This window comes from Rhinolophus hipposideros (genome assembly GCF_964194185.1).
Source record: "Rhinolophus hipposideros genome assembly, chromosome: 23".
Lineage (NCBI taxonomy): Eukaryota > Metazoa > Chordata > Mammalia > Chiroptera > Rhinolophidae > Rhinolophus > Rhinolophus hipposideros.
The window spans coordinates 29867562-29895519 of record NC_138069.1 but is presented as its reverse complement, the minus strand read 5'-3'; the positions used below and the strand labels follow the sequence as shown (position 1 = coordinate 29895519).

At 35.8% G+C, this 27958-nt stretch overlaps 2 protein-coding genes across 2 annotated transcripts; one reads left to right on the top strand and one right to left on the bottom strand.

Annotated features, from left to right (window-relative positions):
* On the bottom strand, window positions 1–17977 carry UBLCP1 (ubiquitin like domain containing CTD phosphatase 1). The gene is made up of 11 exons (XM_081035894.1): window positions 17710–17977; window positions 15253–15450; window positions 14352–14443; window positions 13880–13965; window positions 13687–13802; window positions 12709–12807; window positions 10800–10837; window positions 10189–10287; window positions 7658–7774; window positions 2860–2987; window positions 1–1440 (listed from the first exon to the last, which is right to left on the bottom strand). Exons 2-11 carry the CDS (start codon window positions 15404–15406, stop codon window positions 1413–1415), a joined length of 957 nt encoding a protein of 318 aa, XP_080892020.1. The 5' UTR covers window positions 15407–15450; window positions 17710–17977; the 3' UTR covers window positions 1–1412.
* On the top strand, window positions 17819–27958 carry LOC308491823 (deubiquitinase OTUD6B-like). Its single transcript, XM_081035895.1, is given in 4 exon segments — window positions 17819–18083; window positions 24192–24350; window positions 24863–25455; window positions 25458–27958. Coding segments are annotated over 3 exon segments (930 nt in total). The 5' UTR covers window positions 17819–18083; window positions 24192–24303; the 3' UTR covers window positions 25748–27958.

The window sequence follows — 27958 nt, the reverse complement described above, 5'->3', positions numbered from 1 at the left end:
TCCTTAAATATTGAAATTTAGCTTCATAATTAAGAAACACATTTTAATTGAATCATTTTAATTATTTAAGGGTTCTCCAAGTCTGCAGCATTGTATCTTATAACCTGTCACACAGAAAATAGTTTTTCTTTCTGAAAACATGATGCTTAGTAGAATTAAATAATTTAACATATCTAATTAGTTGCTAAAACTAATTCCAAATACACGAATCGTGAAATACACACTTTTAAAACCACACACACTTAATTTTTTTTCAAGACGTCCTTGCCTAGACCTAATGTTTTTTTTTGTGATTCAACAGAGGCAAAATATTTGGGGTAGCATAAAGCAGATGACCAATGTTTTAAGAAAAGGTATTTATTATTTACACCACTGAAATAGTCCCGTAAGAACAATATACACCATGTTCCTTTGAAAGGATCAGATTCCTTTCAAATACAAGAACTGTATAAAGCAATACTGTCAACACAAAACAGTGGTCACATTACATACCTGCAGGCTTAAGCATTGCAAATGTTTTTAAGCTTATGTATGGCCAGAAATTGTCACTGAAACAGTGTTTGCGCTTAGAGAAGACATAGCTGGAACAAAACACAACTTTTTTGCTCATGCTTTGTAGGGCTGAATCAGTGGTATGTCCCATTTTAAGATGTATTGTCTTTAACTGCTTTTATGACAATCGTTTTAGGCAGAAGTGCTTCTACTTAGCCACCAGAAAGAAACATACTCTTGTTCTTTAGTTTTATTCTTTAGTCTTAGATTTTCTGTTTCTCATACTATGACATATCTGTATCACAGCTGACATTTTCCAGTTTTACTCAAAGAACACTCACACATACAGACCAAAGTGAGACAGCTCAGAATTTGGAGATATAAATAATGGGTTAACAAGAGAAACTGGTTCTATGACCAGTGAATGAAAACATTCTTGGTGATTTGTAAGCTTACCAAAGAGGTTCCTTATTCAAAAAACATTTTTTGGTTTTAAAAGGAAAAGCAGTAGTTTTAAGATGGGTTTGGTCTTTAAGATTTCATCAGACAATACAACAAGGAGGCAAAAACCACAAGACATAACTCCTTTCCAAAGTCACAAAATGGCATGGTTGAGTATACATTTTTGTCCACTTTTTTTGTGTGTGGGATGGGGAGGAAAACTCAATACTCAATGCTGGAGAAAATATTTTTCAAGAGTAACAGTATATTCACAAGGGGGGGGGAAGGTATTTTTTTTTTTTAGCATATTGCTATGATCGTCAAAAAATATAAAATTAAATTTACAAAAAACTGGAAGACCAAGTATAAGCAGTTTGGTATTTGCTTCAGTGTCCAGCACTATTATAATGATTTCTAGCATAAAAGCAAGAAGTTCATGGATGTCAAGTGTCTTCAGTAACTGTAAGTATAACATGTAACTACTGTCCTTGTTTCTTTGAGAGATACCTGCAAGAAATAAAACAAAGATATCTGAGCCATGTGCTAAATTCACGATAACAATCAAACTCTCCTCCCAAAGGAAAGTAGTTTAAAAACAAAACTTTTCAAGATGAGTAATAACTTAACAGTCACTAACATGTCTTGACTGCTTATGCGCCAAGCACTGTCCTAAGTACATGTATTAATTCATCTAGTCCTCACGACAGCTCTATGAAGTTTTCTATTAGAACTGGTTCCTATTTTACAGGCAGAAAGAGGTTAAGCAATTACCCAAGTTCACACAGCTAGAAAGTGGCAGAGCTCAGATTCAAAACAAGGCTCTAGAGGTTACACTCTACCGCCCCCTACTGCCTTACTTCCAAACGTGAAAGTAATATATTAACATTGTAATTTCCAAAAAAAAAACCCTCAACTCCATTAAACATCTATTTTTCTTGTATGAAGATGGGCCAAAGAGGCTAAAAGACTCTGACCTAGAGTGTAAAGATGCAAAGACGTTAATTTACTAAGCAAAGAAAATAATTTTCTTCGTATTATGTTATAGGAAGATACCAATAAATTAAAAATTTTTAAATCTCTATTCCTCACATTTATGAATTTATTATCCTCAGTGGTATGGGGTTGAGGAAAGAGTTCTCAAAATCAGAACATCTGGACAAATTTTGACTGCAAACTTTACTCCTTTTGTGGCATTGTGGCATTTTTATCTATTAGTTACATCTACAGTTTGGAGATAGGGATAAAAATGCCTACCTTATCTTCCTAATGTGTTATTACATGAACAATTTTTTTCTGTTGCTGTATTAGTGGAATCAGGTCTTTAAAGATCTAATTCCAAAAAACTACTTGTAGTACATAATAATCCTGTTCACTTCTCTAGAGGTTTTTCCCTGCCTCAAATCGTGATGTTTATATGCAGTCTAGTCTATACGCAGATTTCTGCATTTGTTTATGCTTAGAAAAGACTAGAAAACTATAAACCTAGATGGTAATAATGGTTATCTTTGGAAAGGAAAATCATAGGTAATTGTTTTTCCAGTAGAACAAAGTTTTCTAACTTTCCTCTATACAGAGAGGTTACGTGTTGATTAATTTTTAAAAGGAAAAATTTCAGTGTATTTTATTTTATCCTGAGATTACATTCTCATAGGATTCATAAAAGAGTGACCTACCGAATGTCACAAAATAATTTACAGGTAACATCACAAATGTACTGCTCCTCAAGTCCTCCCCACTAGAAGTTTATGAACAAGTTAGAGGTTAAGACAAAAGGCAAAATTATTTCGGGGAGATGTTACAAGACTAGAAAATAGTTTTAGGATTTACCAACTTTAAATAAAAATGAAGAGTTATGTGTATACCAGAGTCAGACAATTTTTCCATTCATTAATGGAAAGAGGAAATGAGTAAGCAATTAGCACTTACCTTTCCCAATATTTGTGATTTAGGTCCAAAAAGTCATCTAATTTTGCTATCTCCTTGAGGTATTGAGTTAATTTTAAAAGTTCTTTGTCTTTATCTCGATTTAGGTGAGCTTTCATAAAAGGCCTTATCTATTAGGAAACAAACATTACCCAACATTTGACATTGCAATGAAGAAACTAGTAGAAATCCATACTATTCTATTATTTAAATTAGAATTAACGACATTAAAATATCACCAAGGGTGTCAATACTAAAAGTTACTTTTATGTTATTTCAGTTTAATAAACTGACAGGCATGGTATAATGTTTATAGTACAAGCGAAGGGCTCTTTCACTTGACTTACCTTATGTTATCTTTTCAGTCTGAACCTGACAACACCAGCTTTCTTATAGCACTTGAACCCTATGTGGCTTCTGTTCTTTGCAAAACTGCTTAGACTTTTACCCTTTCTATCTATCCAGATGCTTCTTACTAATTGAATACTTTTATTCTTGTCACTTCACTCATAAAAAGTTAACCCAAATACAAGCTTGATCTAACAGGAAAGATAAATTTTAACGTTGGTGATTTTCATTTCAGTATTTTTCTATGAAACTTTTATATAGCTAAGCTATCATGACATTTATATAACCCGCTTTCTCTCATATTTTATCATAAGCACTTATTATTAAAGTGTCCATAACATTGTTTTTAATTATACAATAGTTTCCCACAAAAGGAGCAGTCATATTTTCCAAATTTTTAAGGTTGACATACACGTATTTTATGGTTGATATATTTTATGGCTCATTTGAAAAATATAATAGTCAGAATGGTAGACGGGGAGAACTATAATTAGTAAGGGATATTATATCTTGGGTGGCAGTTATATGTGTTATCTTTATCACAATTTGCTAAAGTATAAATTTTATGCACTGTTCTTTACGTTAGTTCCAATATAATAAGTTTAGCTTTTTTAAAGACATCAACTGAAATATCTTTATACAATTCAAGATAGTCTTTTACAATTTTTAAATTAATATTAAATGAAATGGTATGTCTGGAATTAGCTTAAAACATTACAGAGAAAGAAGTAGGTAGGGTATAGAACAAACATAATCATCCATGAATCAAAAAGTTGTTTAAACTGGATGATGTATACATAGGGGTTTGTTATACAATTCTACGTAGTTCTGTTCAGATTTGGATTTTTCCATATTTTAGAAAATATTTAAATATTTTTTAAAAATCCCATGTATTCCTGAAACACACATGTAAGGACTGAATCAATAATACTTAGTAAAGTACAAATATATCATGATGATTTGGAGAAAATGCACACTGGTCTTTACTGATTTTACATAGTAATAGCACTGAAAAACAGATTAACACTCAATCATTATCACTTCACGAGAAGAACAATGAGCCCAAAGGAATCCATACTGTATCTATCAAGAGTAGGGAAGGTTTAAATTTTTTTAAATATAATTTTCTCTGTCATTGAAAAAACACACCCCAGCTTGAACAGAATAAAAATTTCCCCTATGTTATACTCGCATCAGAACAGCTTGGTGCCAGGGACCTCCCCAGCCGTCAGTCAGCTGGGCTGGGGCAGCTGTAATGGCACCAATAAGAGCTGTCTGTGCACAGAAGCAAGCGCTGGTAGGACAAGCGCTGGTAGGAGATCCTATTTCCAAACAGGCAGAGCGGTTCACAGCAGCAGCAGGGAATGTGGGGGAGCAAGCCCCTGGAGCTGGGAGTAAAGAGGCATGACGTCACAGTGTAGTGAAATGAGTTTCCTGGAGCTGGGAGTAAAGAGGCATGACGTCACAGTGTAGTGAAATGAGTTTCCTGGAGCTGGGAGTAAAGAAGCACAATGTCACAATGTAGTGAAATGAGTTTCCTGGAACACCATAATGTTTCAAAGTATTCCTTCATTGAACAACTAAAGATTGTAAAGGCAACATGTTAACTTTTAAGCTAGTAATATACAATGTACCAAAGTGATTCCAAGTTTAAAAGCAGGAAGGGATTGATAGGGAGAGAGAAAGTACAATCAATGGCTGGTAAATAAGATTTTCAACCCAAGGCCCTGCTAAGTCTCTTTTACTTTCTAAACATTTGGTCCTAAGCACGATTAAGCAAAAAAAAACTACAATACTGCAATGATTCTGAGTCTAAAAGTTAATAAAACTAGTTAAGTGGGAAAAAATCTATTATTCACCTGACTTCACTTGTTCCTGTATCATCACTGCTTACTGTAACATTTTTCAAAAATGATCTAAGTGCCCCTATCAGGGTATATGACCATTTTTGCCCACATCAAAGAAACATTTTTAGGAACTTAAGAATGTCTAGATTTCCTGCATTCTCTTACATCATCATTTCTTTGTATAGATAATAAAAATGAAGTCATCAAAATACCAATTGATTTACCCATGACCAAAACTCAAGTTCTTTTAGTTCAGTACTATATTCATAATTCACAATGTCTTCCATATTATATTTCAAACGTTAAGATTAGCAAGCTTATATTATTGGAAACTATTTTTTTAAATAAGCAGTCTTATGTTTAAGATCTCTGTGAAATCTTTTTTGAGATTTCTACAAAGAGCTGTATGAAACTGGGATAAAACACAGTATTTCAGAGTATTTATCAATTTCAAAATCCCTTCTATGTCGGTGTGGGCAGATCATTAATAACTACCTTCTTAAAAGAGCTTTTCAAAAGGAGATGTGAGAGACTACCTATACAATCCTTAAAAATACCTCTTCTGCATTACAATTTGGTGGGGAGGAGACTTACGAATTTGTAGGAATTCCTTCAGCAATTCTGAGTACTCCAGTTTAAAACACACACACACACACACACACACACACACACACAAAAAAAAAATTTCTCTAAAATAACATGAAGAACTAGAAATTTCTATCACCATCTCTCTATTCAAAGATGAGGAGGGCCCAAATTTTGGCTGGAAAAATAAAGTTTCTTCTAAACACAAAAGAAACTAATGATTATACATATTTTTAAAAATTAAAGCTCTTCTCAAAAATCATTTCCTTATCTCACTTATATGTGGAATAAAAACGTAAAATAAAAAAACACCAAGCTAACTCATAGATACAAAGAACAGATTGGAGGCTGCCAGAGGCAGGTGTGGGGGTGAAAGATGAGTGAAAGGTGTCGAAAGGTACAAACTTCCAGTTATAAAATAAATAAGTCATGGGGATGTAATGTGTAGCATGCCAACAACAGTTAATACGGTATTGCATATTTGAAAATTGTTAAGAAAGTAGATCTTAAAAGTTCTCATCACAAGAAAAAAATTCTGTAACCATGTGTGGTGAGAGTTGTTAACTAGACTTATTACAGTGATCATTTTCACAATATACACAAATATCAAATCATGTTGGACACCTGAAACTAACATTATATCTTAGTTTAAAACATTTCTTAAAAATCGTTTCTTGAATATCATGGCTTTCCAATACAGGTAATAATCACTAGTTTCATAGAGAATTGAGTTTAGATCAACTGAATCTTTTCTCAGGAATGAAGAACTTATTTTTGTACCTTATACCTGGTAAACCACATATACCTGGTAAACCACATACTCAGGAAAAGCATTTATTCCAAAGCCTCAAACAGAAACCATTTGTAAAGAGTGACATAACCACCAATCTACTCCAAGTACTTTCTTCCAAGTCAACACCTTCTTACATTTCCTAGATTAGCATTCTGTGCCTAAAATACCCCCATTGTACACAAAAGAACATATCAACGGTCTGTAAGGAAAGCTTAAAAAAGTGTACCTTCTTCAAGTTTTTCTCTCTTATCGTTTAAAGTTATCAAGAACCCAGCTTGGGGAAAAGTTCAGGACTCAGAATAAAAATATCTTAACGTCAGGGTTTCCACTTCAGATGGAGACTCCATATGCCTCAGTACTGTAATACAGAGCTACCGTGTTTCCCGAAAACAAGACCTCATTGGAAAATAAGCACTAGCATGAATTTTCAGGATGACATCCCCTGAACATAAGCGCTAATATGTCTTTTGGAGTAAAAATTAATATAAGACCTGGTCTTATTTTCAGAGAAACATGGTATCTTTTCCATCTTCACATTGTACCCAACGACAAGGAAAATATAGGCACCAGAAGTCTTAAGTTTCAAATTTCTCTCTTACCAATTTTACAATGCTACCAGGAATACATGTCTCTCTCACACTTACAAAGGCTGCAAGCGACTTCATGCTGAGATCATCACTGGCCTAGGAACCAAGTCTCTTAGATTCTAACTCAGAATCTATCACTAATCAGTTAGATACACGATTTTGGACTTTCTGATCCTCAGATTGTTTCTATCATGTTAAGAAGGTAGGCAAGATGACTGAAGTTCCTTCTAGCGATGGCATTTTATAATTCTAAGCTCTCCACTTACCTTGTATGAATTTTCAAAAACCTTTTCTTAGTTTCGGTTTAAAACAAAAACCAAAACCCTTACTGCCAGCTAACTAGAATATCAGAGATTCCAAGATTTGTATCCTTAATGTCTGTTTTCACTTTAGATGGTAAAAGTCAACAATCAAAAAGCTCATGCTGCTCCACAGAGCTCATTAAAAATAAAGCACCTGGATGAGATGGCTAACCAAGGAGACAAGAATTCAATTTTATATACATTTTTTTAAATGCTTAAGCTTTTCTTGCCTGTGACCATAAGAATACAGTACTTCCAAAACTTACAAAATTCAACAGTGCTCAAGTTATACCACATATTCCAGATTACGTGAGCGTAGCAAATAAAATTGTATCTTACCTTTAGTCCATTCTGTGGGTTCATTAGAAAATTTCTTCCTATGTCATCAAACATGATGGTGTTTTTTTTACTGTAAAACTCCGAGAACTTTCCCCATATAACACCAAGAGGCTTTACCTTAGAATAAAAGTTTAGATTTAACTCAAATTTTACCAGTAGTTCATCTTTTCTTAAAAGCAGGGATACTGCAAACGAAATGCCTTGCAGAACTAACTATGCCGGCGTGTTCCTCTGTCAGACAGACATGGCTGGCTGTGTGAACAGACTTTAAAGCACGCTGTATCTCAAAACGTTCACTTCTGAAAGCTCTGTTCATGTCTAACGAAAGTAAACCCCATTATAAGACCTTTCGTTATTTTAACATGAAGATTTGGGGTCAAAGGAAGAGTTAATTATTTAATTTAAAATGTAAGAATCTAAAGTAATTGTTTAGGTTTCTGCTGAGCAGTCACATGACTCCCTGGGCTAGCACATGTCCCCTCAGAGCGTGAGGGTCACATGTGGTCTGTTTTGAAAACTAGAAACCTTAGTGACGGACAATGTACCTGGCACTTTGAATACAGAATTTAAATATTTTGTGGAGGAAAAATTGATTTTGTCTTTAATTTGGTGACATAGGTGCATAATTTCTAGGGCACTTGATTCCTGAAATTCAAAAGCAAGATAATTTGTAAATTCTTGCTTTTATTTCTGAATTCTTAAAATGAGCCTTCGAAAAGGTAATTCCTTATACAGTCATATCTTTTGGTACTTATGTAAAGTCTGTAAGACCACACAGGAAATAATAGTGAGTTCCTGTAGGTAGGAGTGGTAAGTGGCTGGAGTGGTAAGTGGCTGGAGGAAGACTTATCATTGTGTACTTTATTTCTATTTTGAATCATGTGAATGCACTTACACATTCAGAAAATTTGTTTTAAATAAATTAATTAATTAAATTTTAGTAGAGAAAGCACTTTTTTGCTGAAGGCAGGAAAAAGTCTCATTTATGGTAATGTGAGATTATATGGTAATAATTATGTGAGATTAAATGGTAGTAAGTAAATAATGATAAAGGTTGTCATTTAAAAATGTTTTCTTTTTCTCCTTCTATAATTTATTTTAATATGAAGAAAGCCTATTTTTTTCTGTGTCCTAGCAACAGAAAAGAATGTTACTAAATATTTTAATTCTAGTAAAATTTCATTTGCCTGAATTTGTTTGTACTACTTGTTTACTACTGAAACAAACCACCCAAATACTTGAAAACAAATATATGGCAGCTGACACGATAAGCCAGATTCTTGGTTTTCTTAGCTAACATAAAGTCTTAAGAAATATGACAAGAGCTTGTGACAACCCAGGGTTACCAATCCTACGTCACCTTTAATAGTGCTGTCACTCTATATTTATAATAGGTCAAGCACTATTTGTTCCCCTAACATGGACTACTTTGTTCTCAATTAGAGTAGTAATATTGCTGACTGTAGAAAAAAATTGAAAACACAGAAAAACACAAAGGAAAATTTTAAATTACCTATAATCCGCTCAGTACTAAAGATAACCACTAGATATTCTGATAAAATTATTTACCTTCAGTCTTTTTTATAAACAGCAGCAGCCTCTGAGAGTTCACAGATCTTTTGTTAAGCTAAGGGGAATCCTGAACCAAACAAAGGTTAAGAACTATTTTCTAACAGTTTGCAAGTACTATTCTCTAAAATACTTCTCACTTTAACGATGTAACATAAAAATTTTTTTAAAACACTAAATATTCTGCTATTATCATAGTGCATCCCGTTATATGGATGAACAAAAATTTCCTTTATTGAACAAATCTCTGTTTGTTCATAACTAGAACTTAAACAGTTCTAGTTATGATTCTGACAATTTTGATATAGTCTCCCCTAAAGCTTTCCTAGTATGTTTTCTCCAATTTCTATTAGTTTGTTTCCAAAAGGCATGGACCATGTCTCCTTATCAATTTATTCCCAACAGTGCCTATCACAGGGTCTTCGGATAGTAGGAGTTCAATAACATGATTAGTTACTTGAAAAGTAAACAAAGTAAAGAACTTTTAGCCCAACCCTTTTTTCTGATGGTTCTTGTTGCTTTTCGCCAGGGCTTCACATACTACATCACCCCACAGGCTAGGCATTATAATGTATCTATTTCTATTTATCAGTTTCATATAGGGTAGAGCAAGTATGTTTTGGTTTATTTCTAGCATCTTCCTTGATGACATTCAGTATTTTTCCTCATCTACTCTGTCTGTTAGCAATACTGTGCCGCCATCATCATGGGGCAATTATCCATGACGTTTCTTGATCTTTCCTGCCTCAAGATCCTTAATTTTATCATTAAAATTCAAATTGGAGAAAATTAAATTTCAAATCTCTTAACCTTAAATACATCTATCTTCCTATGTCTAAACTCTACTGCTACTTTACTATCCACTCAGATGTATTTCTAAACTTTCTGTAACTTCTCCCATAACAAAAAGAGCACATGAGAAAACAAACAAGTCTTTAAATAAAAGTAAACTGAGTACCTACATCTATTAGTCCTCTCCTTGGGGTATGCACTGTTATCATAGCAGCACTGTCCAACATGAAGGTAATCTTGTAATTTGCATTTGTGCTCACTCCCAGCTCCTATAAATACAAATAGTCACATGATTAAAATATAGTATGCAAACATCCACGCTTTCTGAATATTCTAGCTACAGTTTTCCACAATGCCAACTTTTACACCACCTGGCCACCACCTCTTTCTTAACAACTGGCAAGTATTTCAGATTCACTTGGCTCAGTCAATAAATGGCAGTCCAAAGAAAATAAACTAGAAACAGATTACTTCCCAATTCACTATTTGAGAAGAGCATCAAAGTATCACATACCAGAACAAAACAAGGAAATGAAAGCCTTATTGTAACATGGGGGGAAAGAGGAGGGGAGCTTGGCTGTACTTTTTCTTGAAAAGGACACAGGTATTCAATACAATCCACCACTAAACAGACTTTAAACACACCTCTAACTCATGATACTGTTATTTATTTACCTACTAAGTACCCTCCAATGAGAACAAAATTAATTCAATTAGTAATTTGTAAAAAGAGAAATGCAGTTTCAAAACCTTCTTAAATGGATTGTTTTCTAACACTTACTTTCATTTTAGCTTCAATCCACTTCATATTTGTTGCAGCTAAAACATGAGGAATGACAAGACATATGAAAAGCTTGAATTTTATTTTAAGAATCTTTCTTCTGTATAAATAAATTAGTTCAGTTTTCCAAGCAAGACTAAACGTTTAAATGTATCACAAATAATTCCTAACATATTTATGGTAACTTTAAGTATTTATAAAAATAAACTTATTTTAGTGTGTCTTCAAGACAGAAAAAAATTTAAACAAGTTTTACCTAAAAAAATACAGGTAATCAACGCTCAAAAGAACTTCAGAAATTTAAAACAGCCCTGATAATAGTCTATCAGTTCCAAACTTAAATTTAGGGTGTCTAAATCCCCATTTTATTCTATCCAATCAATTCATAGGTGTATATGTCAACATAAACAGATCAATGTTATGTGTCAAAAGTTAATGTTGAAGACGAGCTAGGCCCATAAAGTCTGCCAGGCTCAGCAAACTCAGTGCTCACAGAATCTAGCAGCTTTTAACAGGGAGTCTGAGACAACTAAATTCATCAACTGTGTCGATTTTATGTATCTGCTCATTGTCAAACCAACCAGTTTTGAGACCCCTGATATTAAAATTCAACCCTCAGTTTTATGTGACCTCCTGGTCTCAAATTATTAGACTAAACCAAATTAATATTATATTATCAAGCAAAATGTTTAAGATGGGAAAAAGGAGTTCAATTATTTAAAGTATGTATGTGTGTGTATTTTTTAAGGGTAATAGAGGTAGCTGCATGCTCAAAATAAAAATCTTTAGCACACATACGCAATCCAAAAGAATCACCTTCCATGCAAAATTGCCCAGCTGCACTAAAATTTTAGAGACTTATATATTACAATGACAACAATCACGAGAAGGGAAAAACACAATTTTTAAATTCAGTATATATTGTGGGCCCATGATTTTCAGGAAAACAAGATTCACAGCTAATAAAAAGGGTTTCTAATTAATAAGTGACTATTATATGCCAGACATGGTACTAGGTACTATACAGATGTTTTTATTTTTACAACTACCTTGTAAATATAGGTTTATTTATCTTCATTTCTCAAATGAGGAAGCTAAAGTTCAGAGAGATTAACTGACCTGCCCAGTGTCACAAAGTAAAGACAGAGCCGCCAGAATCAAAACCATAAGTCTATTTAGCTCCAAAATGAGGTGCCCTTTTAAATGAGGTGCCCTTTTTAAACATATTACCATGAAGTATCATAATTTACAAAAATAACTTACTTTAAACATGATTGTAAAAAGTTCTCTAAATTTCTAAGTCTACTTTAATAACATTTAGAGGATAAACTTTTTTCCCAAATGTCACCTCAGATGTCAGAGTTGCTGAACAAAAATTTGTTTACTAGGAAGCTCTCTTCTCCATGTCTTACAAACCAGAAAATTATGTATGTATTTAACACTGCTTTAGTCCATTTATTAATTTACCTTAAGTAAATTCATATTGTCTTTATTGCTCAAGAACCACACCACTGTGATTTTTTAAAATACCTTTCTTTCTCCAAGTGTTTTCATATTAGAGTTATGAAGAAAGGAGAAAGCAACAATATCCCGAAGCATCAAAGATCAGATAGAAAAGTTCCTAATCCAGGTGGTCTTATGAAAATAAGTCCATTTTTATTTTGACACCATATTCTACTCTCTTCCTATATTTAGCTATTTCAGTGGTACTTGGCAAAAATATGTGCAAGTTTATCAATAGATTGTGATGCAAGATAGTCAAACATGCTTAATTAGAAATTTGCTATAACAAATGAAAAATGTATCATCTTTAAATACAGGTCATTTTAAGCAGCATTTTATAATGCACAACAATATAAGAAACAACCTTATTTCCATGGAAATCTAAACAAAAAAATATATAGCTTACACCAAATAACAATGTCATAATCCTCATATGCAGATGTTAGGAATTCATGAAGATATGGACGCATTAATTCTACCCCCGTCTCTGCACAAGACCTATGGTCTAAAAGAAAATCAGTCATAGATGATTATTAGTTTATTATAGTGGACAAGTACCTAATATCAATTCAACTTAGGAAATGTAATATAAACTCTCAAATGTAAGTTACTTCAGATTGAATTACATTGGCTGACAGAGATGTCTTCAAAGCACAAAATTTAATATCCTTGTGATCTCCTTTTAATTGATCAATTTTGTTCAGTTTGTGAAGAGCCATAGCTAGAATTCAGGCTTATACAGTAAAGTGTAAATTTTTTTCTCATCTAGTCTCTAAAAGTGTAGATGTTACTTTATGATATGAAAAGCAAATCAGACCCATTTATACTCACTTTTAGCCATTTACCTTTCAGACAGAATCGATGTCACCAAAATGACAGGCCCAATTAATTTATAATCAAACTTTTTAAAAAGTGTATATTAATTTATGACATGTACTTAAAGTTTAGGATAAAATATCAAAAATGATTTTTAAATCATCCTCATAAACATTTAAATGCTAATTACTAAGGAATGGCTTGATTAAATTATGATGCACCCATAAACTAGAATTCTGTGTAACCACGCAATATATATATTTAATTCACAATGCATAATATTAAATGACTGAGAAAATGTTCACTGTGTCATTAAGTAAAAGTAAAAAGGACATACATACAAATACACCCTCGAAGATACACACAGAAATGTAAAAGTGGTCATCTTTGGGTCTTGAGATTACAGATGACTTCTTTTTATTCTTACCTGTATTTTCTACAATGAATAATTTACTTTTGTAAAAATAAGAAAAGCTTTCATATATTTCATATTGCAAGGAAAAAAATAAACAAAAGGAAAAAAGCGTTGTGGATAACAGAAGATGAAACGCAATTTAAGCTGACTTACCAAATAACGTATAATCCACATCTAGTACCAAAAGCTTTTTCCCTTCCCTGGGAGGATTCAAAATTTCCACTTTGTACTCTTTTACTCTGCGAGAAATTTTCAGTAGGTTTTCTTCCCTAATGTAAAAATGAAATCAGATGAAATACTTCTTCTCACATTACGACCATTAAACTTTGAGAAAAAAAGCACTTACCTATTTTCTACTTCAACTACTTCATCTTCAATATCAAAGTCATTGACAACGTCATCATTGTCAGGAGGTGGACCTAAGACATCTTCCTATTAACATGAAAAAGTTTTGTTTTAGCGTATTATCTTAACAAACACATGCATAGTATAAAAAGCAAATGAGAGAGTTCAAGAGTCTTTCAAGCACACGCTGTGGGAAAATTTCCACTTTTTATAATTTGTTATATACGTTCACTGGGCATATTTACCACGTTAAATTGGACCATTTGCACTACTATCCTTAGAGCTAACTATATGCTATATAACAAATTCCCCAGTATTTGTTTTCTGCTGAGTTAATACCATATTCACTGTGCAGCTTGTATTTTCATTGACTGCTAAACTGACAGTTTTACCACGATTAAAACTGATACAGAAGTGTAATATAAATCATCATATCTGCAAAGGGACAAATGGTAACAAAAGTAAACATTTACCAAGCTCTCCTCACGAGTTCCCATCATCATGATTTTAGTATTTGGTTTCAGTTTGAGAGCTCCAAGCTTAACATCATTTTCTGCAGGTTTGCCTACAATACAAGCAAATGACTGTTTTCTCACTAAAGTTCAGATGCTGGTTTCACTATGCCATTATACAAAACCCTAACATTCAAAGGTTCGGTACAGGTTCCATAGCAGATGTTCTTTTTTGTTTGTTTTGTTTTGTTTTCTTAACAAACGGTTAGTGCTGAATTAGCAATTTCTAACACACTAAGAAGTACCAACTAATACAAGGTTTGATTTTCCCCCCCAAGTCCGTCTTAAGAAACACCTTTATTCAACTAACTAAACAAAATAAATTCGTGTTTCGTCTTGTTGTTCAAAGTGAAGATAACTATTTTTTAGAACGTCTTAAAAATTGCATGCCTAAGATAACTGTACACTGAATGCTACTCAAAACTCACCCTTCAGTACTATGACAAACATAGACACCATGAATGTTCCTTTTAGATTAGGTATGAACACTGCCTATAATTGCTATCATTTTAAATCATCATTACTTTCAAAACGGAAAAGAAAATTTGGGAAGAGTACAAGGCCCAAGCTGTAATGAAAATGCTGTGCTAAAAGGTAGTTGTCAAAACTTACAGTCTTTTACCTGGGACTCCTGTGCTAAATGTGTTTAACAAGCAAACACCAACTATCAGAGGAATCAAAAGTAATCTTAATTGTGGTGGTATTTTCAAGTAATCTTTAATATTCTTACTTATATCAAAAAATTTTACAAATATCCCTACCAAAGAAATCTCCATGGGGAAAAACTTATTAAGGAGAATACTTAACAGCTAATATAAAAATTCGTATCAATGCAAAAAGTTTGAAGTGAGGAGAGAATTACCTTTAACTTTGAGTCCAAGTAACTTTTGTCGTTCTGGTAGCACTCCTGTAAGGGTCTTGAGAAATTGTTTGAGATCTAGTACAGTATCATCCTCTGAAAGTGTGGTCACTGAATATTCCTGCCCGCCCCATTTTACAATAATAGGGAGAGCCATCCTTGAAACATATGTTGAGGCAGCTTTTGTTCAGAAAAAAATACCTAGAAGGAAGGCATATACAAATAAACAAGTTAAAAGAAATATATCAAAGATGTATCCAAACCTGTCACTTAAGTTTTATAAGCTGTACAGTTTGAGTTCTATTTTACAATTTGATAGTAGAGAAACAGGATTTTCTTACAGTAATGTTACCAGAATGCCAAAGTTATTAGGACTCAAGTTAAGATTCCTCCACCCTCCCAGTTTTTGGCTTAGAGTTACTACTTTCTAATAGTCTATCAGATTTTCTCTGTGCAATTGGAAAGCTGCAATAATGGAAAGCTACCTATCCCTCCTTCTCTTTTGACCAGGTTTATGCTACAGGCAAAGTTTCTCCATGATGAACCACTCATTTCACACTTGAGAGGTAGTGTGGTGGTGAGTTGTTAAGAGCACAAACTCTAGAGCCAGATGATTTGGATCCGGATCCCAACTCTCTCATTTATCAACTATTTGACTTTGGGAAGTAACTAAACTCTTTAGTGCCTAGGCTTTCTCATCTGCAAAATAGGGATGACAATACAACTACACCTCAGGGTTCTTATGAAGATTAAATTAGTTAATATTTATAAGTCACACAGTATGTGGCACACAGTAAGCATTATAAGTATTGGTTAAATACAATTTTTAAAAAACTGGAAGTGTCCCAGGCACTGTGCTAAACAGTAAATGGCCATTATTTGTTTCCTATTTAATAAATTGGAGTTTTTACATGGATAATCTCATTTAAAAGGTTTGATACAAATTATCCTGTTTCATAATTAAGGAAATGGAAGTTCAGAGAGATTATGTAATGTGTTCATGGACTCACAGCTGGTAACAGGACAGGTCTTCTGACTAACTCTCGTGATTTTTCCTTATACAACTGTCTCTCTTGAATTGGACCTACAGGAGTTAAGGCATCAAAGATAAAAAAAAAAAAAAAAAGATGGGGGGGGGTGTCCCCAGTTAGCTCAGTTGGTCAGAGCAGTGGTGCTGGTAGCACCAAGGTTGCCGGTTTGATCCCCGCATGGGCCGTTGTGAGCTGCGCCTTCCTTAAAACAAAAAAATCAATAAATACAAAACTCACAGGCGCAGATATCAGCGCACAAGGATGATATAGCAGCTGCTATTCTCATCGCCAACAGCATGTAGGTCTTTCCCCCCCATAAAGCTTTCTACCAGTTTTGCTTAGTTTGTTACCCCCACAGGCCAGCGAAGTGGATTTTCTAATCTCAAAGTACTGGTATTTCCAAAAGCTGTCACTTGTTTATTGAAACCTTTAATTGCACTCGTTACAACCACCTGCAAGAAAGAAGGCCACTTCTGAATCTTCATGTGCAAAAATCATTTGGAAACGGAAGGTGTCTTCAACATGTCTGTCAGGAGCGCACCACAAACCCACCTACAGTCCCTCTCTTATGTTTACAACCTGCTCTACTATTAGGCTGGTGCCAAAGTAATCGCAGTTCTTGCAACTTTTAACCTTTTAAACCGCGATTACTTTGGCACCAACCTAACAAAAATGTAAAGTGTTACTTTAGGGCAATGCGTGCCGTCTTAGAGCGCTTGCTCTTACAAATGTACGCTCCTCAAGAAAAAGCCAAATGGACCTTTTGGGTCAAACTGGGATAGTTTTCGTATTATTAACCAGGTTAGAAAACTCAAAAAGTAGTAAGCCAACTGGCCTAAGGCCACACAGCTCAACAGGAGCTCAGGCGGAAACACGCAAGTCACAGCAGCAAACGCGCACGTGTCGGGAATGGAGGGCGGGGGGTTAACTTTTCAACAAGCCGAGTAAAAGGCGTGCGAAGGAGCATTACTGTCAACGCCTCCTCGGGACGGCGCAGCAGCAGCAAGCGAGTGGCAGTGCAGAGGCGGGAGCCGCGGGCGGCGACCCGCATGGAAGAGCCGACCAAGCAGGGACGGAGCCCCGAACCCACGAGGGCCCGGGTGTCTTCAACAGCGAGAGCGAGGGGGACAGACGCTCAAAGCCCGGAAGAGGGAGGAATGAAGTCTGGGGACGCTGAGCCGGCTGCGGCGCGGGAAGCCCTCGATGCCCGCCAGGCGGCCGGAGGCGAGGGCGGCGGCCCCCGCAGCCAGCGCGTCAGGGCCGGAGGCCCGGGCGGCCGACCAGGGCGGACGCGGCCCGCGGCGCCCCCTCGCAGCCCCCAGCCCGCCACGGCCGGCGGCGGGGAAGGTCCCGAGGACAGCAACGCTGCCGTCCCGCGGGCCATCGCTGTGTCGCGGGCGGCACGCCGCGGTGCCCCGAGTCCCCTCACCTGGAGTGCGGCGGCCCCGGCAGCAGCGGACGGAGAACCGGCTGCAGCGGAACGGAAGGCGACCGGAAGTGAAAAGCAAGGACCGGAACCGGCTGACGAACCGGAAGTCAGGGTTTGAAGCGGAAACGCGCTGGATGGTGAACAGTTGCTTCCGTTGTTTCTCTTCGGCTAGTAATCCTAGAGAGCTGCCGCCGGGGGTCCGCTCACGGCGACAGCGGAGCCAGGCCTCTCCGACACTGTGACCGCGGTGCGGACGCCTACGACGCCTGGATGGCGGCCGGCTCGCTCCGTTCTGCGCATGCGCCCGCGGGTGGGCTCTGCGCTGCGAAGGTGCTGCGGGCATTTGTCCCGCGTGGCGTTTCGTCGGGTCGCAGGTGGGTAGGGTGTGCTGAGCTCTTCGTGGAACTCGGGACTGGGACTCGTTGGCTTCGTCCAGGTTCCGAATGAGACCTGAAAGGTAGCCTTTGAGGACTGGAGATGAGAGCCTTCTCTGGCACCAGGGGGCCACCAGCACTGGTCCAGTTTCAGGAGCTACTAGTTAGAATTCTACCCATTCCCGCAGTCCGTGAGGGGAAGCGAGGCTTGTCAGGGAAGGGACGGTGCGAGCCTGAGCAACTCAGAGAACCACAGAAACAAACCTCAGTGTAAGGGCTGCCCTGCAGATCATAGTGTCGTGTCAAGTGGAGCCTCCACCGCCCCTCCCCGCCCGCCTTCCGTCTTCCCTCTGAATGCCACGAAAGCCAGTTACAGGACTGGCATCGAGGGAATGCCAGACTGGCATGGAAATTCAGAGCGGCCCCTGTCTGGTTCACAGAGCGAACCGCCAACGTGCACCACTGTCTGGTAGCCAGAAAAGAAAAGAAAAGAAAAAAGTCATTGTCCACTAGATTGCTGTCTATGGTGTCAAACAAATCCTGAGTTTTAAAAAGGACGAGGGAAAGGCGAAAATAACGTTGACCTCCAAATATGCACCAGTCCTTGAATTACCTGTATTTTCACTTCTGCTTGACAGCAGTGTTAATATGGTTCCCTTTTGGCTGTGATGGAAGGGAAGCAAAGAGCCAAGTTTTGTTTCTTGACACTGTTTTAGTTAAGACACACACTATTTGACTTCCCTGTCTCTTTCGGTAATTTTAAAAAACGAAGTGTATTTTCAAAAGGAAAGCTGTCTTTTTTTTTTTTTTTGAAAAAAAAAAAAAGAGGAAGGGAAAACCCTAAATTAAAATAGCTTGTACAAAAATCATGCATTAGCAATGCAGCCAAACTAATGTTCAAAAGAAAAGGAACTGGACTCTAGAATGAGTTACAATTTTCTTTCAATCCAATCTCTTCCTTGCCTTGTTCATGTGCTAACCAGCTGCTTGGCCACTTTATATCGTCTTGCTATTGTGATTAAGAGAAGCTTGTTTTTGTTAATCATCAAGGTCACCTAAAACTTTTGAGCTTCACTAATACTAAGCAACAGGACTCATGAGGAAGTTCTTCTCTTTAATAATGGAATAGCCATTGTAGAAAAGGACTGATAAGTTTGGTATTACTAGAGTGTAGATAATTTAATAATCGCCAAGTGTTGGCTCGTAAGTAGTATTTCTCCAAGAGTAATAACAGTAGAGTGTTTTGGACAAATGGTTTATTTAACAGATGGTTCTAAGTTATCTTTGGCCCAGATCTTAGTTCCTCCAAACCCATTTCTAGTTAGCTAAACATTCATGAAATCAAAAATAATGTTAAGAAAACACTTGGAGTAGATTGAAAGATATCATTTGAGTAAAGGAACTGGACCTTTGGTAACTAGGAATGAGTACAGAATGGACCTAAGGGCTCACAACAGCACACAACTACCAAGAAGAAGAGAAAAACTAAACTGTGCCTCCTGTTGCTCAGTAGAGCCTCTGTTCTAATGCATGGAGGATGACATCCTTGTGCCTCACTCATACTTCTCTGCAGTAACTAAGATGCCTGGGAACTCCCGCAGAGGGTGTCCATGGATTGTCAGGTCTAAAAGACTAAAAGAAATATGGAACCAGTTTCACCAAATCAGATGATAAATTATCACTGTGGCCATGGAAGACAAAAGGACATTCCTGTACCCTGGCCAGAAATCCACCACATTCCTGTTTTTATCTCCATCTTCCCCTGACCTATTTTCTTCCTTCCCTTTTCTCTCTCAGACCATTTTCTTCCTCCTTCCAGTTGAGAAATAATCCTCTTTTTTTTTTTTTCAATTCACTGTAGTACTTTGTTTCTCTGTAACAAAATAAATACCTATTTATTACCTTGCCTTTTTCCTGATTGCAATCAGTGAGCTGAAAATGGTTACATTCTGCCCCAAAGGACAGACTTTACAGGCCAATTCATCCTGGCAAGTTTACTATCTTTTTCTATTCAACTTCCTTTCCCAAATGACTACTTTAAAAACTCAACTCTCTTCAAACCTCAGATCTTCCAGTTTACATTCTTGCTTTTGGAAGATGACATTGCCTTATATTTTGCTAAGAAAATAGAAGGTCTCAAAGAGGAATTGCCTCAATTTCTGACTGTAAATCTACAAACTAAGTCACCTCTGTACTTGTCCTACCTTCTTTTGCTTCTATTTCAATGTAGCAATGTTCCTTCCATCTGAAGCCAACCCTTATATTTGTACTCTGGCTCCTTCTCAGGAAGCTTTCTATAAATCCAGTATCCCTTTCTTTTCCTCTTGTATGTTTAACATCTCTCTCTACTGGCTCTTTTTCATCATAAACATGACATGATAACTTGCTATCCTTTCCTTTCACAGTTGGGTATTTCAAAGTATTGTTTATATTGTCCAAACTTGACAATCTGTAATTGTGTATTCCTTTCAGAAAATTTGTTTAGTGACAGTCTTTCACTATACTGTAAGCTTTGTGAGGAAACAGACCATGTCTGGCTTATTCACCAGTATAGTCTCAGAGCCTCACATGATGTTGGCTGAAGCAGGTACTCAATAAATATTTGGTGAACAGATGAATAATGAATGGATAGAAGGTCAAGTAGTGAGAGCATATTATATAATAATACATATTTTGCTTATAATAAATATCAGTGAATGATTATTATTTGTATATAACTGGATACACAGGAAAATTCTGAAATAGACACCAAAAATGTTAACAGTTCATAGCACCATATGATGCACTCAGTAAGTATTTGTTAAATGAATTAATGAAATTATCTTGATGGCATCATAAAGCAGGTGACTTTCATCTTGTTTGTATTTTTCTGTACTTGAATTTTTTACAATAATTTTACTTTTTATATAAGAAATTCATGAAGGCATCCATTTTTTAAAAATTTCAAATAATACAGATATATCATTACCACTGTTAATTTGTATGCCTATCTTTGCAAATATTTTCTATGCTTTGGATACATACACATATGTATATATAGTTTATATGTGATATTTTAAAGTAATTATAGATTTACATTAGGTTGCAAAAAGCGAGATCATGTGTTTCACTCAGTTTTGTCTTATGCTGACATCTTACGTAACTATTGTACAATATCAAATCCAGGACATTGACTTGGTATAATGTGTGTGCGTCCAGTTCTATGTCATTTTATCACACGTACATTCATAAAAACACCACTACAATCAAGATACAGAACTCTTGCCCTCACCATAAAGATATCCTTTGTGCTCCCACTTTATAATTACACCCGTCCCCATTCCTCTCAGCATTCCTAAGCCTTGGTCACTAATCTGTTTTCTATCTCTAGAAAATGATTTTGCCACTTCCAGAATGTTATGTAAATAAGATCATGTAGTATTGGCCTTTTTCACTCAGCTAAGGCACTTGAGATCTATTCAAGCTATTGTGTGTGTCCATGGTCCATTTCCCTTTATGGCTGAGGAAGTTTTGCTGGCGTGGGTTTACCACAATTTCTCTAACCATTCGACTATTGGACATGTTGGTTGTTTCCAGTTTTTGGCTTTGACAAATAAAATAGACCATTTGTATGTAATGTAATTAAGGCTTTAGTCTGCCACTTTATGGTTTTCTGTTTGTTCCTTTTGTGTTTTTTTTTTCTACTTGTCCTGTCTTTCTGTTGGTTACTTGAGCATGATTTTATAATCCCATTTTGATTTGTCTGTAATGTTTCTGGGTATATCTCTTTGTATAAATTTTTTAGTGGTTGTTCTAGGTATTACATTATATGTACATAACATCACAGTCTGCTGGTGATAGCATTTTGTCCATTCCAGGGAGGCATAAAAACCTCACCTCCATTTAAGTTCCTTTACTCTCCCCAATTTATTATTGTCTTAATTATTTCCTCTACATACAATTGAGAACCATATCAAATAATGTTAAAAGTTTTACTTCAGTCGTCAAACATAATTTAGAAAATTCGAGAAGGTAAATCTATTGTATTTCCTCATATTTTTACTCTTTCCATTGTTCTTCCTAATATCTCAAGATTCCTTTCATCATTTCCTTTTTGTTTAGGAAACTTCTTTTATCCGTTCTCTTAGGATGGGTGTGCTAGTGAAACATGCTTTGAGGCTTCTTTTATTTGAAAATGATTGACGTCCCCTTCATTACTAAAGGATATTTTCATTGGATATAGAATCTGGATTGACACTTCTTTTCTTTTGGCACTTAAAAAATGTGCTACTTCCTTTTGGCCTCCTTAGTTTGAGAGGAGAAATCTGCTGTCATTCAAATTGTTTTTCCTGCTAATCATAAGCTGTTGTTTCTTTTTTGCTGTTTTCAGGATTTTTTTCTTTGTCTTTAGTTTACAGCCATTTGACTATGATGTGTCTTGGTGGAGATTTATTTTTATTTATTCTGCTTGAGGTTCATTCAACTTCTTTAATCTGTAGGTTGATGTCTTTTGCCAAATTTGGGAAATTTTCAGACATTACTTCTTTAAATACTTTTTCAGGTCTGCCCTCTATCTCTTCTTCTCCAGGACCTGTTGCACAAATGTTAGATCTTTTGGTATAGCCCACAGACTCCTGAAACTGTTCCTTTTTTTCAATCTATTTCCTTTTTGTTGTTCAGATTGGATCATTTCTATTGTTCTGTCTTCTGGTTCACTGATTCTTCTATCCAGTCTTCTGTTGAGCCCATCCATTTTTGTTTTTTAATTTAGGATATTGTAATTTTTAAGTTCTAAAGTTTCCATTTGTTTTTTCTTTGTATCTACTCTTTCTTTGCTGAGACTGTTTGTTTCAAACATGTTCATAATTTTTATTGAAGCATTTTTATGCTGGCTACTTTAACATCTTCAGATAATTCTGACATCTGTGTTATCTAGAGCTTAGCATCTGTTGATTGTCTTTTCTCGTTCAAATTGATATTTTCCTGGTGGTTGGTATGGTGAATGCTTTCCTGTTATATACTGAGCATTTTGGGAATTACGTTATGAGATGCTGAATCTTACTTATATCTTCTGTTTTAGCAGACCTTCTCGGACACTGCATTGGTCAGGGAAGGGAGACGTCACCTTGTAACTTCCCGGTTGGGGTAGAAGGCCAGGTTCCCTGTTAGGCCTCCTTTGATCCCCCAGGTGGGCAGGAAAGAACACATCATTACTGTTATGCAGGAATGGGAGTTCAAGTTCTCTACCAGATGCCCCACTGATCCCACCCTGGTTGGCAACTAGAGGGGTGCCTCATCACTGCTCCCCACATGGCCTCCGCTGACATTATGGGAGGTGTGTGTGTGGTGGGGACAATTCCTTACCACTGGAAGATGGTAAAAGTTCTGGCTTCCCACTCAGCCTTCTCTGATACCATCCTGGCAGGGAGATTGGAGTGCCTAATTGCAGCCCGGCAAGGGTCAAAGACTAGGCTTCCCACTGAACTATTGCTGACATAGGGAGGAAGGGACCACCACCTTCTCTGGGCTATTTGGTTGGAGTCTGACAACGTGGCAGGGGTCTCCCAGAACACTCCCGTGTTCAATGATTCACCCCAGGAGGTCCCACAGGACTCAGTATATAGTTGTATTCACAGATGAGATTTTGCCAAATGGAAAAACTTAATGGAGTGAAGTCCAAAGGTAACCAGGCACAAGATTCTAAGAGTTCCCTCCCAGTGGAATCACCCAGGGTGTGTTTTTTTTAACTTTTCCATTAATGAATTATGACAAATATGAAGTGTTGTCTTCTAGGGAAGCTCATCAGAGACTCAGTGCCCAAGGTTTTTTGAGGAGCTGATATATAGGTACCCATGGCCTAGCATTAATTCCAAACTCTGAAAAGAACAGCAGGTGTGCAGCATAAGCACATCCTTTGCATGAACACTCTGGGCACAGTGAGACACCCTTATCATTTAGGAAAACTTGAATATTCCTAAGTGTAAAGGATTGTTTACCAATGAAGTTCCCAGATGTCAGCCAACGGTCAACCTTGCGAGCAGGACTTTGTACAAACAGCATGCTCACACCTCCCATGTTAATTCTTTTCTGCATGAGTGGTTATTAACTAAATGTTTTCTGCCTTGCTAGGATACACCTTTCCTGGTCCTTGGTCCAGAGAGCAGGCTTTGGCGGGCATTTTCTGTCTGACCTTGCTGTCATTTCTGGGTTGCCTACATCTCCACTCTCCAGTTGAGGAAATATGAAGCCAAAAGAAGACCGAGGGAACTCACTGCCATGTCTTTCAAGGTAACTAGCCAATCTGCCTTCCCTCCACCTTTTAGAGTCTTCTTATATTTGTTTTATAATATGATCTGAGCTGTCCTTAGCAGAAGGGATGGGAAGAAATGCAACTACTCCATCTTGTCCCAGAAATGGAAGTGTCTGTATTACTTTTATAATTAGGAAAAACGTGATTTTTAAAATTTCATTTTGAAAACAAAACATACGTATATAATACAGGCTTAATTTTTTTTATTGGATTAAGAACACTTGATATGAGATCTATTTTTAAAAAATGTTAAGTGCACAATACAGTATTGTTAAGTATAAGCACAAAGTTGTACTTTAGATCTCTAGAACTTAATTTTAAGTCTGAAATTAGCAGGCTTAATTTAAATATAGGGTCCAAAAATTAGCCAACAGGATGAAAAAAATCGTGATTTGATTCTACTTATTCTAATAGTAAAGTTCATTTTACTATTATAAAATTATAAAAATTATAAAATTATAAAAATATAAATTATAAAAATAATGTGTAGGATTATGGAGGCAGTGTTGGTGGATGGGCTGGATGAGGAGGAGAAGCTGGTGAGAAGGCATCGCAAAGAGAAAAAGGAATTGCAAGCCAAAATTCAAGGTATGAAGAATGCTGTTCCCAAAAATGACAAAAAGAGGAGGAAGCAACTGACTGATGACGTTGCTAAGTTGGAAGCAGAAATGGAAAAGAAACAGAGAGAGGAACTGGAACAATGGAAGCTGACTTCTAAGCCTAGTAAAATAGAGTCTGTTGCTGTTAACATTTCAAACTTGGTTCTTGAGAATCAGCTGCCTCGGATATCAGAAGCACAAAAGAGACGGGACAAAAAAGCTGCATTAGAAAAGGAGCAGAAAGAAAGGATAGCTGAAGCTGAAATTGAGAACCTATCTGGAGCTAGACAGGTAGAAAGTGAAAAACTTGCTGAAATATTGGCAGCTAGACAGTTGGAAATTAAACAGATTCCATCTGATGGCCACTGTATGTGTAGGGCCATTGAAGATCAACTGAAAGAACAGGAATGCCCTCTGACTGTAGCTGCTTTAAGAAGTCAGACTGCTGAATATATGCAAAGCCATGTGGAAGAATTTCTGCCGTTTTAACAAACCCTAATACAGGAGATATGTATACTCCAGAAGAGTTTGGAAAGTACTGTGATGATATTATAAACACAGCTGCATGGGGAGGTCAGCTTGAGCTAAGAGCCCTGTATCATATTTTACAAACACCGATAGAGATAATACAGGCAGATTCTCCTGCTATTGTAGTTGGCAAAGAATATTCCCCCAAACCATTAATACTTATATATATGAGACATGCATATGGTTTAGGAGAACATTACAATTCTGTTACGTGGTTGGTGAACAGAGCTACTGAAAATTGCAGCTAGTTTATAAAATGTTGCACAACTATGTTTTAGTACAGAATGCCGATATGGGTATTCATACCAAGTGCTGGATTGTTCTAAATGTTACCGAAAAACACAGCTATCTTAAATCAGGTTTTATAGCAAAGCTGCTAACAGATTTTTAAAAAATATGTCAGAGATAAACTTTAACCAGTGTCCTCTAAGTGATATTTTAAAAACACAAGTCCATTATGGAGAACATCATTTATAGACCAAGATGCAACCCTATTTGCTAATGTTTTTATTAATATAGGATCTCCTGAACATTCTGTTGAAATAAATCTTGTGTTTTACTAAAAGCTTTCAGTAACCATTTTAATGTAATTTTTCTTGAAGAAATGAAATGACTCAATCTCTTTGTCATTGCAGTAATGTGGTGATGGTGATATCACATTTAATGCTTATGAATGAACTTTATTGCAGTAACTTTGATATTGATGGGATTAATTCTGTGAAGCTTTTTTATAACCCCATCAAAGTGCAGCTAAGAAGCTTGCTTTAATGATTAAGAATTTTAAAATATTTTTTCCGATGGGAATCAGTTGTTAAGTTTTAAGAAATGAGACAAATTTAAAGGTAATTAGATGATGTTCCTTGTCAGATTTAAACCTCTAAAGAATTATAGATTAACCTTTTATTTGTGTGTAACTTAAAAAGACCCAACAGATTACTGTCTAATTCATTTGTTACTACTTGTTGTTTCTTAAACTTCAGAATGGAATTAGTACCATAATTTCTTGATTATCTTCATAACTACAAATTTTTATATCCTTTGTTGTGTTTTCTTCATCACTACTGAGCTGCTTTGCTTTCCTTGCAGCTTTTTCCACTAAGAAAGAGTTTGTGGCTTCTCTTATTCTTTAATTTGTATAAGTTGAAGGAGTAGCAATGCAAAAAGATCCCAGGCCAAAACAAATTTACTTCAAATTCTCCCTCTTTCCTATGTGTCTTACAAAATTTTTCTCTTTTTGTTTCATTTTCTAGGATTAAAAGAAAACCTTTGTGACTTGTTATTTTGTTAGCCTTATTAATGTAACCTTTCCTTAACCTCAAGTATTTGAGAATTTTTGTACTACATGTGTGGATAAAGTTGAAAGCCACTCTTTGGGAGTCAAGACTATGTAGTGAAATCAGTATACAGTACCTTTTGGTGTGAATGATTTGTCTAACTCAGAGTTCAGGTTTCACACAATACTATTCCTTCTAAGAAGATAGTACCCATACATACAAATGTGCCTGATAATTTATATGTAAGGGAGTATTATGAAATACAAATCTTTTTGGTTGGATCTATTTTCTCCCAGTTAGAAATAACTAGTAACATTTAGCATGAAGTTTACAATGTTTGATTTTTGCTCCATGAATGCAACTAATTTTTGCAATTAAATATGGAGTTTATAATACTAAAAATGGGTTGTCAATCTCATGTGCCTAGCAGCTGACAATGTGGGAAGCTGGTCAAATACAGCAAGAGTACTACATGAAGGTATTCCAGTTCAAGAAATTAAAAACCATTCTGCCTGTCAAAATATATTCTGAAGATTGCCTTTTTTGTAAGCTATGATCTGAGTTTTTTTCGGGGTCTGAAATTTATAAAATAATGAAATTATAAAATACTAAACACGTTGGTTTTATTTTTAAGTAATGTTACTTTAAAATTAAAAGATAAGCATTAATAAAATCAGATATCATGAAATCTAGTTATTATAAATTCCATCTACATTTAAAGTATTCTAAAATAACTTATTGGTAACTATTTTTTTTCCCTAAAAGATGAATAGTTTTTTTGATTATAGGTTTATTTTTTATTTTTATTATTTTTTATTTTTTAAAGGGCCAATATGGTTGCGAACAAGATTTATATAGTTAGCTTCTGTTTTTTCATAGAAGTTCAGATAAAAATCATTTTAGCTGTTACCTAAAATTGAAGTTTTTAAAAAATGGCAGATGTTAATTTAAAAGCAGATATACTAATTTAGTTTGCTCTATGATGATAATCTAATGGAAGTTTCATAAGCTTTTTTTTTGTCCTAACTTGAAAAGTATGTTAGCATTCTAGAATACGTGTTAAGCCAAGAATTTTATTCACTTAAATATGTTTACAACTATTTAAGTGAAGCAAAAAAGAGTGTGTATAACTATAGTGAACAATATAGTTTTGTTCATATCTGTTTGCCAGAAGAAGAATAAAAT

Bases quoted from the DNA above. Each gene is read 5' to 3' on its own strand.
- UBLCP1 (XM_081035894.1), bottom strand. From the start codon at position 15,406: ATGGCTCTCCCTATTATTGTAAAATGGGGCGGGCAGGAATATTCAGTG. The intron at 12,808-13,686 runs GTAAGTCAGCTT...ATTTTCTTTTAG, and splicing joins TGTGGATTATACGTTATTTG to ACCATAGGTCTTGTGCAGAG. The intron at 7,775-10,188 runs GTAGGTACTCAG...TTTTATTCTAAG, and splicing joins CAAGGAGAGGACTAATAGAT to GTAAAGCCTCTTGGTGTTAT.